Raw genomic sequence first — 16749 nt, forward strand, 5'->3', positions numbered from 1 at the left:
GGAAAATACAAGAGAATTTACCAGAAATAAGATGCATGTGTCCTGACCTGTTGTGAGGCATCCTCCTTTCCCTCAATTGCTCCAATATACTTGGATCTAAAAGTAATGATGTCAAGGTGATCTATTTCCTTTTTTTTTTTTTTTTTTTTTTTAACTGGAACTGTAGTTAAGAGGGTTATTCAGCTTGAGTATCTCTGATCTGAGAATCTGAAATCCGAAATGCTACAAAAGCATTTTGTAGGCTGAGGCGGGAAGATCACTTGAGCCCAGGAGGTCGCGGCTGCAGTTAGCCATGAATGCACCACTGCACACTAGTCTGAGTAACAGACTGAAGCTCTGTCTCCAAAGAGGAAAACAAAAAAAAAAATCCAAGGTGACATCCCAGGAGTAAGAGCTGGGCAGGGCAAGATTCTGCCAGCTGCTCTGTGTCAGCCAGGAGAGGCGAGGTCCCAGGCAGGCCAGGCCCTGAGGCTGCCCCTGTGGGGACAGCACCCAGAGACGGTTTCTCTCCAACATACAATGAACTGGGCTTTGGGATTAGGCCAACACCGCAGGGAGCGGACGGTGTATTATGCCCGTGTTCTGAAGGGTCTTCTGGGGATTCTGCACACCTGGGGTGCCAAGGAGCTGCTCAGTCTACCAGGTGCCTGTGTCTGTGCCCCCTCCCATGGGACCCTGGGGTTCAGAAGCTTCTGGAATGTCTTGCACAGAGTGAAGGACAAAGCCCCAGCCAAACTGCAGGACCCCAGTCCCCAGAGAACTCAAGAGACCCTCCTTCGCCTGCTTCAGGACCACGGCTCCAGCTCCCAGGGACCAGCCGGGAGTTCCAGGAGCTCCAGGGCTGGAGCCTGGCTCAGGCGTGCAGCGTCACCACTGAGCAACAGCCTGGCTCAGGGCAGGCGGCCGCAACTACTAATGCAGGAAGGAGCAAATGGCTCATTCTGTATTTCGTTTCTTTTTTCTTTTCTTTTCCTTTCTTTCGCTCTCTCTCGCTTTCTTTTCTCCTCTCCTCTCCTTTTCTCTCTTTCTTTCTCTTTCACAATAAAGACAGGAAAACGGCGGGGGGAAACATGGAGAAAGCTTCCCACGGAGAATCCCATGGAGTCTAAAAGGGACACGCCGAGGGTTGGCAGGGTTGTGAGGCCTTTGGGAAGCTCAGAGGAGCTGCGGGGAGCCGGGTGTACGAGAGCAGGCTGGGACTCCGCTGGGTAAGGCCTAGCAGGGACACCAGCTCCTCACCCAGTTGAAACTTGTGGTGACTGGAGAGGAGCAATGCAGGAGCTGATCTGGTTTGAAAAAGAGGTCAAAGCACTTTACAGCCCACATTTCCCAGCGTTGGGAGGGGTGAGTTTTCAGTGTTCCAAGCCCCACTGTTCTGCCTCCAGGAGAGTTTGCAGCTGCTTTCGGGAAAGGTGGCCGGCTCTGCTCACCCGCTCTGCCCTCCCTGACAAGAGCACCTGCTGTGTGCCCACACTTCGGCTCCCGAGGTCTACTTTGCTCCTCCTGATACCCCAAGAGGCTGGCCCCTCCTGGCTCCGGAGAGCTGCATCTGTGCCAGCGACAGCAAGTGCACCCCACAGCCAGGGCAGGGGTCTGCACAGGCCTCCTGTCTGTCTTCTTCCTTTTGGAAAACAATGGGGAGAAAACGCATCCTGCCGATGGCTGTACCTGAGGAAGCCCCACGGCCTGCACTGTTCCCTGCCCATGCCAACAGGCTACCCTCTCTGCCCGCGTCCACGTGGGGAGCTTTTCCATCAGCATCTGCGCACGAGTGCATGCCTGTACCCAGATGTCAGGGTGCAGCTCTCATCTGCTGTGCCTCAGATCTGGATTTAACACTTGGGAGGGGCTGCTGGGCTCACCCCCTCAGCTCTGAGTCTGCACTTAGCTTTCATTTGCAAATGCTAAATTCTGCCTTGCACAGGCGGGCCGGCTGCAGGGCAGTGCAAATTCAATTCTTTTCAAGTCTGGCCAAAAACTTGCCCCAAATTAAGAGATTGGAGCCTATTTACAATACAAAATAAAATAACTCTAGGAGGGCTTGGTGGTGGTATGAATAAATGCCGTTTATTCTCTTTCTGACGGGATAATTTTCAAAGCAGTGATTTTTATAAAAACTCAGGAAGAAAACAATTTTGTTTCATTTCCATAACAGAATCCAGACCTTGAGCTTCACCCTGCGATCAGTGATTACACACACACCACACCGTTTTGGCTGCAGCGGCTCCTGCTGTCCACTGGCTCCCGTTCTCCCTGCCTGTAACCGTCTGTGGTGATTCGTGGCGCTGCGGGACCATGATGGCCCAGATCTGCTCGGAGGCTCCGCCTCAGCTTCTCATGGCCACCCCCGCTATTGCCACCCCTGCCCAGGCTGCATCAAGGAGGTCAGGGGCCAGGGGAGAAACCTTTTGTTATTGAGAAGTCTGATTGCAAGACCTGACCCTTCCTGTGTGGACGGACGGGCAGATGCCCAGACTGGAAAGTCCTTGTGAACTTATGCGCCCAGGCCAGGTCCACATCATCAGCTCGTAGAAGCCGGCACAGCCCAGTGATTCATATGCCCAGGCCAGGTCCGTATCATCAGCTCGTAGAAGCTGGCACAGACCAATGATTCATATGCCCAGGCTAGGTTCATATCATCAGCTCGTAGAAGCCGGCACAGCCCAGCGAGCAGCCCTACAGACTCCACGTGGCCCATGAGTATCACGGTCACTGCACTGGGAGCCCCACCTGTAGCTTCGGGTGGAAACTAGGTACAGAATATAGAAGCACACATCCTACCCGCACCATACTCGTGGCCTGATGTGAGCAGATTACTGCTGCAGACTTCCAAGGGGATGAGATGCTGGCTGCACACAGGATCCTGTTTCTTAAAGCGAGAGCCACTGCAAGCAGAGTCCCAGCCACGAGCTCTTAAGGCGAGAGCCACTGCACCCCGGAGCCTCAGCCGCCTGCGCCAGACAACCTTTCCCAGAGAAAGGTGCCCGAGTCAGCGATCAAAACGCTCTCGGCTCACACGGCCTTTGAAGCCGCACATGGGCAGCCCCTGCCCGCCAGACTCTGTGTGTGGAAAACACCTGGCAGCAATTATTCACTTTGAGGGAAGCAAGGCTGCGATTTCTGTGACCACTGGGACTCGAGTAGAAACAGGACATCATTTACACATTAAAGGAACACTTACCCCAACACCACCGCAGGGGAGCCGGACGAACACGGAGGCCAGGGAGCCTGTGGGGGGGGAGGGAGACGGTCAGAGAGGCCAAGGGCACGCGGCCCAGGCGCTCGGCAGGCCCTGGGCGCACTCCGGGGTCTTCGGTGGCACTTGGGCATTTGTGGGACACCGAGGGGCCACTGCTCCCCCATGTGACACCCCGTGGCCCAGCGGCAGGGTCAGCGTCTGGCCCTTAGAGGTGCCTTGGCTCCTGTGAGGGCTGAGCTGGGTCACAGACCCTGGTGGGGACACCTCGAATTGTTGTGGCATCAGCCTGTCAGGGGCCCAGGAGAGGCACCAAGCCACTGGGGAGCACGAGGTACCCCTGGTGGGCATCGGCCTGCAGCCCGTGCCCCTAAGGGGCTGTATCTAACAGCAAATCCTGCTCCAGGACCCCGAGCCTGCCTCCTCAGTGAGCTCCTAGGGCTTATCTAGTAGCTCCCTCCCATGGCAAACAAGGGACAGGTCCCGGGATTAAACACGGGTGCTGAGGCCTCTTAGACCCTGAGATCCTCGGGAATGTATGCAGCGACAGCCCCTCCCTGCGACACAGGCGGAGTGTGTACAGCTGACTGAGGGCTCCGAGGATGTCGCAGCTGCACGCCAGGCCTCCTCCTATGGAAATCGGGGCCCTCGAAGCCCCCACCCCACTGCTCTGGCGCCCATGCCTGCTCCAGCAGTGAAAGTGCTCCCAGGACAGGGGTGCTGTCTTTTTCCTGTTTGACCCCAGTGCTGGCTGAATGCATGTCACCAGCTTAAAACCCATCTGTGGAGGACAAGAGACCCCCACTAACCAGGGGCGGGACCTGTCATTCCTAGCGGCTGCCTGGGCCCCAACCCCTCGCTCTCTGCAGCCCCTGGCCCCTTCCTGGGCTGGACCTGGAGTGGCATTTCACATGCTCCAGGGAGACTGGCTTGATGTAACAGGCTCCTTTATCCAATGTGGGACCCCACTCTCTGGCCTCAGCTGGGCCGTACCCCCCGCTGTGGGGCTCCTCTCCCATTCTCAGCCTGCTCCAGAACAGGAGCCCCCACTCTGTGTGCTCTGGTCCACGCTCCTAGGGCTGGCTGCTGGGGGCCATAGGAAGGAGTTGGCCATGGGTCCATCAGGGCCTGTCTGCCTCTTGCCTGGAGGGCTTGCCGGTCCGGTTAGCAAGAGAGGAACCCTTCCTCAGGGAACAGCGTGCCTACCTGAGAAGAGCAACTGCAATGGCCCCAAGCTGCAGGAGAGCAGCTGGCACAGACGAGAAGCTAAACAGAGGCCTGCTTGCCTTAGCCCACAGATGCCCGCACCCACCTCGGACGCCCGCACCCCACCCACAGAGGCCCGCAACCCCCCCCACCGACACCTGCAACCCCCCCACAGATGCCTGCACCATCACCCCACACGGACGACTGCACCCCCATCATCCCACCACAGATGACTGCACCCTCCCCATGCCCGCCCCCCCCGCCCCACCCCCATGGACACCCACACCCCCCACGGATGCCAGCACCCCCCACGGCCACCAGCACCCCCCACGGACGCCCACACCCCCCACGGACACCAGCACCCCCCACGAACACCCGCACCCCCCACGGATACTAGCAACCCCCACGGACGCCAGCACCCCCCACAGACGCCAGCACCCCCCACGGATGCCCACACCCCCCCACGGATGCCAGCACCCCCCATGAACACCCGCACCCCCCACGGATACTAGCACCCCCCATGGATGCCAGTACCCCCACAGATGCCAGCACCCCCCATCAGACGGCAGCACCCCCCACGGACACCCACACCCCCCACGGATACCAGCACCCCCCACAGACACCCACACCCCCAACAGACACCAGCACCCCCCACAGACACCAGCACCCCCCGCCAGACACCCACATGTCCCACAAACAGCCACAGCCAGGCCCTAGCGTGAGGCCCGACGCACAGGGCTGACCCAGGCTCTTCTCGCTCTGTGGAGGTCACGGATCTGCATCAAGGCCGGAGGCTTGTAGAATGGCCACGTCCATGTCCCGGGGCTGGGAAGCTGCCATGCCAACAGGGAGCAGGGCAGGAGGCAGGAGGCAGGGGGCAGCAGCTGCAGCCACTTTCAGAAGGGGCTCAGGGGCTCCCGGGCCCCCCAGGCAAAGGGAGGATAGGCCCGGCCCCCATCTGCTAGGAGCGCCGGCCAGCTGAGGGGCGCAGGAGTCATGCAGATGCTGTGACGTTTTCCAGACAAAGCCCTTCGTGCTCGGAGGAGCCAGCTTGTGTCGGAAGGAGCCCGCGCTCCTCTCCACCTGACCTGGCTCCAAGGGCAGGGTCTGTGCCCGCCTTGTCCCTCCTCCCTGCCTGGGCCGTACAAGGCACTGAGCCAGCAGGCGCTTCGGTCGGCCCTGGCTCTCCCTGTGGCACTCAGCAGGCATGCCTCGGCCTCTGGGTCCTGGCCCTCATGCCCACTGAAGGCAGCAGCACCAGCATGCCTCCCCCTCCCGGGCGCTGTCCTGGGCCTACTTCCTCCGTGTCCAGGGCTCACGGACCCGCCACTGCCTGGAGTCGTGGCTCCTGACCCTGGTTCCCGTGTCGACATGTCAGCGTGGGACGTGGGACAACATCAGCTAACACTTCTCGCCTGAGCCTCATGGTGGCCAGCCCTCATCCCCGCAGGCATGTTGGCCCTGCTCTCCTCTGTGCGTTGGTGACAGCAAGTAGTGGACGTGGGGCTGACCATGCGGGGAAGCGGCCTGCACGCCGGACCGCTTTGGGAGGCGCGGGGCTGGGCAGGAGCTGGTGGGATGTGGTAGGCGAGAGAGCTGGTGCGCAGGTGGAACGAGACTGAAAAAGGAGCAGGGCGTGGGTGCCAAGGTGTCAAGCCGTCTGCTGTTCCGCTTGCTACCCATCGTCTGTAGTGGGGTCACTTAATGCCAACCTCACCACAGTGGGTGGGTGCTGCCTTGGAAGGGCGGTCATGGCCTTGGTGAGCGGCTGAGCGGCTGAGTAGCTGGGGCTGGGAGTGGCTCCGTGGGCCACATCCTTCCATCACTGACTACTCCAACGCACAGGAAAGACACTGCCAAAAACTAGGGAGCTCGTTTTCCAAATAATGCACGTGCTCAGCTATATGAATCACAGTAGACAGACGTGTCCAGGTATCTGCAAGAGACTGAATCTCTTTGAAATCATAGCCAACCATGTCTACATTAAAACCACAAGTCATCCGACTGTTTTGAGTTTGCTCATTATCTAGCAAAGACCAAAACAACAAAGAAAAAGTACACGGTCAGGCATCCAAACGCACGTGTATAGGAATGGAGTTACGGGCAGAGTTTCGGTGACAGTTGTGAGGAGCCCAGCGGCCTCCTGTGGTTTGGAGCCACAATCACCAAGCCCAGGCCACGAAATGTTCCAGCCTGGTGACAGGGCCTGAAGCTCTGCAAACGACCAGCCCTACTACTTGTCTGTTTGCCGCAGGCTGGCAGACAGGCGTTCTGTGCCTGGGGTAGGGAAGGCTCGGCTCCAGCCATCCTCTCGCCGCTGCTCCTGCTCCCTGGCTGGGAGGAGGCCCTCGCTGTGCCAAATCATTTTCCTGCTGCATCCTGCCCTGAGCATCACTGGCACCCACTCGCCAGGGGCCCAGCTCTACCTGGATGCAGCGCCCTGCCAGCTGACATGAGCAGATGAGCCACGTGACTCAGTGACATCTAGGGCAGTGCCAGTCTGCCTCAGGCCCACGAGCCAATTCAGCCAAGCCTTATGCGTGGCGTCTCACCACATCAGAAAGGAAATATGAAGGCCCTTGCACACGGCTTAGCGGCTTGTGGATTCCATTAAAAGAGGGGAAAAAAAAAAATCACACAGTAGTGTTTAAACACCTCTTAGGGTTATGTTCGCAAAACTCAAGATAATCATCGGCTATTACCATGTCTGAAATACTTAAGACTGATGATAATGAAGTTTCTGGGTTAGGACAATTGTCGGAAATTCAAAAATCGATCTCGAGTTGTGAGAAGGTAATGGGAGAGGTATCCTCACAGGAATGTGAACAGATTTTAAAGCACGAAGCTTTCCAGGAAAGAACAGGAAATAGAATGATCAACCTTCCTGTAAACAAAAGAAACTTGACTAGAATGGTTGCCTTTGGAGGACAGGAATGGGGCAAAGGGATGCTGCAGAGACACTTCAATAAAGAAACCAGCAACAAGAAAGGGGTCTTCAAGGGCCCAATGCAGGCTGTGAACTGAGGACCAGGGACCCATCGGGTAACCAGCAATCACAGGAAAGAGACCTCCAAGCTCGCTCCGTCCTTAACTATCTCACCAAGGACACCACACATCCAACTTTCTGCTTTCCTTTTTGATGATGTCTCCTAAACTTTGTTTGAAACTAGCTTAGAAACCTAAGCAAGGTGGTGGAGCTAAGCCTGCCTTCATCCTCCTGCTGCTGGAGCTAGTCCTGCCTCCATCCTCTGCCTGCTGAATTCCACAGATTTGGAAGACTGAAGGTGGCAGGGGATGGACTGACAGCTGGTCCTTTGAAAATGGACGAAGGTGTCAAGAGCAGCCGCCATTCTGAAAGGCGTGGAGGTGGGCGCACGGAACTGCGTGTGTGCAGGACACGGCCTGATGAGCTGATGCTTTGAGGCCGCCCAGCAGCTCCCATGCCTGCTGAAGCCCCTGCCTTGGCAGCCCCGGCAACATCAAGGCAAAGATCTTGTTCCCTCATGGGGCCCACAGGCAGCCTCTCCCATGCTGGAGAACCTAGCCAGAAGCTGAGGTGTCACATGGGGAGGCAGTGACATTTCCTGGTAAGGACTGGAGAATCCTGAGGAACAGCACACTCCAGCCTCAGTGCTTCGATGCACGGCCTTTGCCCACCCAGTTCCCGGACAGAAGGCTGCCTGCCCTCTCTGCCGACCTTGCCCTTTAGGGCTCCCTTCCCCGGCCCAGCAGCGCTCCCTGCCTCTGCTAGGTACTCCACAATCCATGCGCCATCTTCTCCCCCAGGAGCGCGTGCCCCCTTCCTCGGGGTTGCTGCATCAGCTTCTCTCTGCAGGGCGATCTCAGACTTCCCGGCCGCCACCCTCTCACAGACCGTCCAGTAGAGGCCAGCCTCCATGATGGGCCTCCCAGTGTTCTTTTGCCCTGGGACAGCACGTCCTCTGGTGGCTTCCTGAGAAAGAACGGCTGGAGGGTGAAACTCTGGCCCTTGCATGCCTGGAATGCAGGCCTCTGTGCCACCTTCCTACTCACCCGGCAGTTGGGCGGGACACAAACTTCAGGAGGGCAATGACGCGCCCTTAGAACTGGCATGGCCTCAGGCCCCATGGAGTCTGCAGGTGCTCTGGCTCTCACCTCTGTCTCTGCATTCAGAGGCTGTGCTGTTTCTCCCTAAGAGGGTCTTTCTTACCCCTGGTGGGCCCCTGTAGCCCGGAGGCTCTGCCTTTGGCCTGGGGCCTTCTGAATTCCACAGACACCTCCTCCTGGCCTCTGCCTTTCCTGGGAACTCCTGCTGTTTGGACCCTGCACACTGGAGTGAGCTTTGGCCTTCTTCTCCATCATCTCACTTCCCAGTTTCCCAGCGCTGTCACGTTTTGTTTCCGGGAGATGACATCACCATATCTTCCAGTCTGAGGATTTTCTTTTTCTGCGGTCAGGTGTTTAATTTTTGTCTTCTCTGAACGTTCTATGCTTTCCCCTTTTCCACTGAACTTGTCCACATTATGTGGATGCGGCATCCTCTCTGAGGGTGCTAATGGCAGCTGGGTTAGCGCCCCGCACTGTCTGCCCGCAGCCCCCTTCCCCTGCGTGGCTCCAGCTCCAGGTCCCTATCGAGCCGTTCCTCGGGCCCTGGGTCCTCCTTGGTTGTCCGCTCCTAAGGGGCAAGTGCCAATGGCTGGGTGGAAGCTCTGGGCACACAGGGGTTGATTAGCCGTGAGCGCCAATATAAGGGATCTCAGGGGCTATTTATTGGGAACCCCAGATGTCAGCTTCTTTGGGGCTGGTCACATCCACAGAGAGGTCTCCTGTCTTTTGCTTGGAGGGTAAAGGTCAGCATGCTGGCAGCCCAGTGGGGAGGGCTAGGGGGCTTGGCATCCACGCCCTCATCTAGAGCAGCTGTCTCCAGTCCAGGAAGCCCCTGTCTTCCACCGTCCCTTCCAGAGGGACGGTAGAAGGGTGCTGTACCCCTTCCAGAGCAGCAGCAGGCGAAGCAGCTGTGTAGGGAGTCGGGGCCCAGAGTCCTTTCCACCAGCTTTGGCCCAGGCCCTTGACTGAGTGCCTCACTGAGTCCATGGTCTCTGCAGTTGCTGAGCCTGAGCTGTCAGGGTCTGTGGGGTGGGTCGGTGGCCCTTGTCCCCAGCACTAGCTCTGGATCCACCTCGTGAACCTGCTCAGCCACACCCCGGCCCACCTGCTTCCTACTGCTGCTCACTCCTTTCTCACTTTTCCCAAACTTGAGGCTTCTGTCCTTTTAGAAGCCTCCATACCACAGGGCAGGGGGGACTCCGGAAGCAGTGTGACCGCCACCCCAGGCCAGAGCCCATGCGTGTCCTCATGGCCCCACTGGCTCCGTGGTTTGTGACCCCGTCGGTATCTACAGGGCATCCAGTACGGAAGGTGCCCTCAGCAAGTGGACCGAGTGAACGCATGAAGGACTAGGCGTGCAGGTCTCTGTGAGGCTGAGTCTGCCGGGCACAGGCCTGGCACGGAGGACACCTCCTGCAATGTGCGCCCCGCCAAACGCAGTCAACGAGCCAGGCACGGCCCACCCTCTCTTTGCCCCTGCAACCCCTGCGTTCGGGGTTCCTAGTTCTCCCTCTTTGCCTTCCTAGGGTCCTGCTCAGGGAAGAGCCAATATGCTCTTCCCAGGGCAAAGGCACGGAAGATGGGGAAGAAAACCAGTGGGCAGTGACTGTCCTGGTTCAGGGTGGCTGGGAGGCAGGGAAAGACGTTATCGAGGAACAAAGGGAGCCCTGGGAGCCCCCGGCCCCGGGTCTGGGTTCTTTGCCCTGGACACTTCCAACCCCGGGTCTGTATTCTGTGTCCTGGGAGCCCCCGGCCCCGGGTCTGGGTTCTGTGCCCTGGAAGCCCCCGGCCCCGGGTCTGGGTTCTGTGGCCTGGGAACACTGGGAGTCCCATGGAACTGGCTGGGAGTTCACCTGCCTCTGCTGAAGATCCCTGTGGAAAGCCTCTCACCAGCTCCCCGAGCAGAGGATGCCCATTAGAAAGTTCTCTCCATAAGGCCAAAATTCCCCTCCACCACCTGTGCAGGTGCTTTCAGCCAGAGCCAAGACACCAGCAGCCTTTCACCCCTAAGCGGTGGACACTCCCTAGGCCTCCTCTTGGTCTTGTTCTGATGGGCCTTAAAGCGGAGCTCAAAACACAACTGCAGGCTCCCTGCAGGGCAGGGTGGGCAGCACGCTGGCTGTGTTCCTAATCAGCCTCTCAAACCTAAACCATGTGATTCAAGATGCTTCTAAACCAACGGTTCTCAGCCCAGTTTTTACACAAACACATCTGCTACCTGGCACGTTCATCAACAACCAGTGGCTTGTGAACAGAGAGTGAAAGGTTCCCTTTCAGGCCCTTTACCTTATAACCTGGCAGGCGACACCCACAGGCGCCCCAGACACAAGGGGCTGAGAGCTGGAAACACAACCTCGGGGGACTTCAAACCCAATATGGGAGGAAAGGAAGGTCCTGAAATACCTAGAAGTTTCTTACTGTCCAGTTTCTGCCGGTTGAGGGGGTTCGTGCCGTACAGGAGGGTGTGGGCTTCCGAGTGCACCGTCTGCAGCTCCTCCAGGGTGGCCTTTCGTCCGCGGATGCACTGTGGGGACAGGCGAGAGGACACTCACACGTTCTGCAGAAGCTGCTGCTTCAGCTCCACAGACAGAAGCTCCAACTGAAACCATTGCCCAAAACGAAACTTAATTTGATACAAAAACAAGCACGTTATTTGGTTACTGCAAAAGAAGAAGCAACATCACCCAACATGATATTTTAAAATATTTAAGAAATATTTTAGAGGGCTTACACTTAATTATAGCTTTGAAAAAACATTTTAAAAGATAATTCCAGCCTTCAATGCATTACTCTTCACTGTCGCACAAATGACTTGGCATCAAATTATTACTTTGCTTTCCAACTGCCAGGGTCTGGTCTTAAAATAGAGGTGAGCTGCTGTGCTTCCCTCACATTCAAGGGAAACCCCACCGCGCTCCCGGAGTCTCTGAGCCCCAGGATGAAGCAGCCTTCCTTGGACCGCCCGGGGCCACAGCCGCCAGGGTCTGGCATCTGCCCTGGATGGCTAGCTGGCATCCGGCTGCGTCTCTCTGTGGTTTGGAAATTCCTCAGATCGAGATCCCTGGGCTAATTCAGATTTTCTCCAGAAATTCACAGGAAGATCAGTGTTCTTCAGTTGAGCTACATTTATTTAGCCTTTTAAAGGGGACGATGGCTTTGGACACGAGATTCCAGTTAACATTTCACATGGAAATGGCTCTCAGAGGGTTAGGCCACCATAGGATGAGTCAGACGCCACTCAGGTGGCCCCGGTTGTGGCTGTCACCTGCTTCCCCCAGGCCGGAGCAGGATCTGCTCTCTCCCTCCCGACTGCAGCCCTGCCCCAGCATCCACTGAGCTCCTGCAGGCCTTGGTGTCCACCCTGTATGTGAGACTTGTGGTGGGCGAAGCTGGAGGGCTCTCTATGCCAGCCCAGCACCTGGGGCTCCTCTCAGACCACCAGGAGCCGTAGCACACAGCCTTCCTGCAGGACGCACTGCACCTGGGGGTCCTATCCATGCAGGGTGGAGAAAGAAGGGGTGGAGCCAAGAACTCAGTCCCCACCCACAGGGGAGGGACCTCCAAAGGGCAGGTGCGCTGGGCAGGGGTGGATGCTCTGCGGGTTCCCTTCTCATGAACAATTCCACAAAACCGGGCTTCCTCTATGAAGGTCCCTTGTTTAACAAAGAAAAGATGTGACACGGCTTCCGATGGTAAAAAAACGACTCTATGGTCCCATCCACAACCTAGTGCTGCTTCTACTTTGGGGACATAAGCCAAGTGTACCTGGAAAGCCAGGAAGGAGGGATGTACTCCCTGGGTAGGGGTCAGGGTGCAGTTGGGACCCTGGGCGGCTGCAGGGGCTTCTAATTTATTTTATTTTTTTTGAGATGGAGTTTCGCTCGTTGCCCAGGCTGGAGTGCAATGGCGCAATCTTGGCTCACTACAACCTCCATCTCCCGGGTTCAAGCGATTCTCCTGCCTCAGCCTCCCGAGCAGCTGGGATTACAGGTGCCCACCATCATGCCTGGCTAATTTTTGTATTTTCATCAGACACGGAGTTTCGCCATGTTGCTCCAGGCTGGTCTTGAACTCCTGACCCCAGGTGATCCACCTGCCACGGCCTCCCAAAGTGCTGGTATTACAGGAGTGAGCCACCGCACCTGGCCAGGGCTTCTCATTTCTAATGATTTCCGGAATCCCACATGTGTGTACAGGCACAGGCAGCTGTGGCCCGGGCCAAGTTCCCTCTGGACAGACGGGCCTGGGCAGCCCACGCTTGGGAAGGCCCCTGTAGGGGACCACAGGCTGTGCCCTGTGGTGCCAAGAGGCAGGTCATGCAGTGTGGACTTCAGGTGAAAGAACGGCAGGGTAGCCATGTGTGTACTCCCCACTCAAAAGTGACCCACTGGATAAGAGCTTGAATTGCAGCAGGAGAGACTTGACGTTAGACCACAAATTAAATTCACAAATTAAAGTTGATGTTAGAATAAGGCAAAGAAAAACAGTAGAAAAGCCCTCTCCTTACAAACACATGAAATGGACACAGAAAAGACACAGGATCAAAGCCCCAAAAGCCCTGTGACACCGCGACAGCTGGGGCTGCAGGCGCGTGACACCGCGAGGGCTCGGGCTGCGCGTGCGGGACACCGCGAGGGCTCGGGCTGCGCGTGCGGGACACCGCGAGGGCTCGGGCTGCGCGTGCGGGACACCGCGAGGGCTCGGGCTACAGCGGGCAATATGGTGATGGCTTAGACTGAGCACTTGGGAGGCTTTTCCAGAGCCACTCTAGGAGCGGTGGTGATGGTGGCCCCTTCCCGCTTTCTTGGGAGGCTGACCTCGTTATTTCTGTCTCCCTTTAATTCCTAGGATAAGACAGAAGGAGTCTTTGCTCCTTACAGCAAACACAGGCTTGGGGCAGGGTGCAAACCCCAGTGGTGGCCCTGGTCTCTGTAGCATCTGACTTCCAGCCCACCCCCTTCTCCTCTCCTTCCTGGACACCATGCCTGGAGGCAGGACAAACCAATTGGCCAGGAGCTGCTCTGGCTCCCGGGAAGCCTCTGCAGGAGGGCGGGGCCCGCACACACACATGGCTATACTCAGAGGACCCCTGACTGCTCAGAATGTGTGAGGCAGCTTCCCAAGGCCTGCTCTGGAGTAAGGCAGGGAGCGAGACAGCTGGACCGGGGGCCACGTCTTGCTGGGCCGGCCTGCCAGCATCGACAGGGTCCCAAGCTTGCAGAAAAGACCTCCCAGCCCACTCTCATCCTTCCTCACCACACGAAGCCAACACAGCAGTGTGAGGGGACGGCCTCACCCCCCGGGCCTCCAGGCAGTCGTCTACCCAGAGAAGGGGTGCTGACTGTGAGGCTCTGTCCTCGGCCCTGGGCTTCAGTCTTGCTGTGGCCTCCATGTGGTCCGCGGACGGGGGAAGTCACAGCCCCATCCACCCCATCTTCTCCTATCAGGCACCCACTCTAACAAACCGTGCCTCGTACCCAAGGCCCCTCTGCTCAGCCATCTCAGGAGGCCACTGACCCCTGGTAGGCTGGCACTGAAAGCCTGGTGGGTGACGTCACATCCCCCTGGGCTGAGTTAGCACATCGCTCGCTCTGAACCTGGAGGGGCACCCGCACTGGAGAGCTGCCCCACGCGTGGGAACAAGGCACTACTGTGCAGGGAGTATGGCCTCCACCGCCTCTGTGGCTGTCTCCCAGCCACCTGTCTTTCCCCAGCTCTCCTCTCCCTGAGATCCTGCCAGGCTCAGGTCTTGCCCCACAGCCCCAACACCTGGGGACCCTCTGCCAGCCCTTGGCCCAGTCGCGGCTGGCACCTTCACCCACAGTGCTGAGGACAGGCAGAGGAGCCGAGGGCGGGCAGAGGAGCCGAGGCAGGCGGAGGAGCCGAGGGCAGGCAGAGGAGCCGAGGGCAGGCAGAGGAGCCGAGGCAGGCGGAGGAGCCGAGGGCAGGCAGAGGAGCCGAGGCAGGCGGAGGAGCTGAGGGCAGGCGGAGGAGCGGGCTGTTTCTTCCAGGGTCTTTGCTTTCTCATTCCTCCCTCCCTTGCTTGCATTTGCTTTGCTTTTCTGGCTGAGAGACCCTCTCTCAATCCCCCGGCCTCAGCGGACACCCACTGAGGGTGGGGGCACATGTAGCGGAGGGACAAGGAAGCAGGTCATGGAGCTCTGGAAGCCTCAGGAGGCCTTGGGCAGTCCCCGGAAGGGGCAGCAGGACAGCTGTCTGGTCCTGTGGAGGGAACGGATGTGGGGAAGAAGGAGTTTCCTGCAGCCAGTGTCCGCTGGGCAATGCTGCCCTCCAGTGGCACAGCCGTCCCGACTGGATCCCTGAAGCAGGTGCCAAGAGCCTCTACAGTGGCTCCTCCCCACCTTCCTCCTCCCTCCTCCCAGAGGGCACTGCAGCACAGGGCCCTGGGCCTGACTTTTAGAGAATTCCCCCCTGAAAATTATGTATCACCAATAAAACTGATAAAGGAAACGGGGGTAAGATGAAGCACAGATTGACTTAAGTTCCCAAATATCCCAGCTTCTAAAGGAGGGGCAGGCGAACCTGCAGGGTGGGATCCTGCAGAAACTAAGCCAGGAGACCAGAGGCCCTCCGTGCCCACGTAGCAAGGCCACGCCATGCCAACTCCACGTGCTCACTCATCTCTGCCATGGCCACTTGGGCCCTGGGCTGTTGGGTGCCCAGGACTGTTGGAGGGGTGGGTGTGGATGTTCCTGTCCACCCTGTGAGCTATCTGTAGGGTGGTGGGATTCCCGGTGTGGGGAGCGGACACAGCAGGTCCCTACTGGTGGGTCCTGGCATGGGTGGGGCCTTGTGCGACCCTGCGCAGTGTTGCCAGCTCCTCTCTACAGACAAAGAAATGGAAATTTGTCCAAGGTCACCAGCTCACAGACGGGAGTCTCTTCTCTTCCTGCCTGCACTATCAGCAGGGCCTGGCCACACCCTCCTCCCTGTTGAGAGCTCAAGATCCCCTGTGACAGCTGCCTCCAGGGCGAAGAGCACCAGCTGGGACAGCCTCACCGAAGTGCGGCCCCCGTCCTGTCCTCAAGTGTTAATCGGCTGATCCTTCTTGCCTCCTTGGGCCTGGGAGTCCATTGCAGCCAGGTTCAGGGCAGGGCTCTGGTTCCTATCAGGAGGTGGGGCTGGGCCCTCCTTGTATGAGAACAAGTGAGGCCGCTGCCATCGCCTGGCAGCCAGGGAAACTGAGGCGCAGCCAGAGCTGCAGCGTCCCTGAAGCCTCCTCGTGTGACTCAGCCACATAAGGGAGCTGAATTCAAACCAGGCCAGGGCCCTGCCTGCAGCTGCATTCCCTTCACGACCCACTGCCTCGCCAGCACCTTAACACTGAGGAGGACCCCAAGGGCCTGAGGTCTCCCTATGTTCTCGAAGAAGCTTTTCGAAATCTTAAAAAAAGAGAAAATTATTTTAACAAAAAGCCAACAGGCCTGATCTGAGATATAATCGGATCTCCCCGTGGCTCCTTCCTGGCAGCCCTGGGGGAGCGTGGTGGGAACTGGCTTCCTTGGGGAAGTGACCCGGAGGCAGAGAGCAACAGCCCTGGACCTCGGGAAGAGGCTGCTAGGTGGGAGGTGGGTGCAAAACGTCAGGAAAGGGCACAGACAGAGGCAGCAGCTTCCTGCAGGGAGGGCACGGGACTCCAGGGAGACAGCCCCGGGCTTCTCAGCAGATGGCTGCCTGCCCAAGATGCAGACAGTGAAGATGCTCATGGCCCTTCCCCCGGGGTCTGTAAGCCCAAAGAATCACCTGCAAAACCAACACCCTGAATCACGCGGGCCCACGAGTGTCCCCTCTAGTGGTGTCCAAAGCCGCAGCTGCCCACCTGCCCCGGCCGGCGTTACCTCACATTTGCCCCGGAGGCCTGTCTCCTGCAGGCGGGACCAGATGCTCTGGATCCTCCCGGCGTGCTCGGGGTGGCTGCTGCTGCTCCCGCAGGTGCACTGGTGCTTCAGCATCAGCGTGTCATACACGAGGCCTGGGGCAGGGCAGAGGGGCCAAGATCAGCACACATCCAGGGACAAGCTGACCACCCACTAGCAGGCTGCCCTTGGGCGGTGGCAGAACCACCATTTCCCTAGAAGGAGACGGAAGCTGGGACAGTTCTTTAGAAAAATACCATGTTTGCCAAGACCCCTTGACTGGCCAGGCCCAGAGAACGTGGACGAATGCAGAGGCCAGGTGGGCGGGAGGGCCTGCCTGTCACTCATGCTCACAGTAGCGCCCCAGGACCCGGGCAGGGATGC

At 58.2% G+C, this 16749-nt stretch overlaps 1 protein-coding gene across 11 annotated transcripts in view; it reads right to left on the minus strand.

Moving 5' to 3' along the window:
• The window catches only part of HDAC4 (histone deacetylase 4), a 358886-nt gene that overhangs the window by 41016 nt on the left and 301121 nt on the right, over positions 1 to 16749 (minus strand). For 9 of the 11 annotated variants that reach the window (XM_054550096.2, XM_054550092.2, XM_024243466.2 and 6 more), the window contains 3 exons: positions 16348 to 16481; positions 10892 to 11012; positions 3182 to 3228 (listed from right to left, as the gene is read on the minus strand). In XM_054550096.2, the coding sequence (XP_054406071.1) occupies positions 3182 to 3228; positions 10892 to 11012; positions 16348 to 16481 (302 nt within the window). The remainder of the gene's footprint in view (positions 1 to 3181; positions 3229 to 10891; positions 11013 to 16347; positions 16482 to 16749) is intronic. The other 2 variants (XM_054550098.1, XM_054550095.1) reach the window with 1 other exon arrangement.

The sequence above is a fragment of the Pongo abelii genome, chromosome 11 (genome assembly GCF_028885655.2).
Source record: "Pongo abelii isolate AG06213 chromosome 11, NHGRI_mPonAbe1-v2.0_pri, whole genome shotgun sequence".
Classification (NCBI taxonomy): Eukaryota; Metazoa; Chordata; class Mammalia; order Primates; family Hominidae; genus Pongo; species Pongo abelii.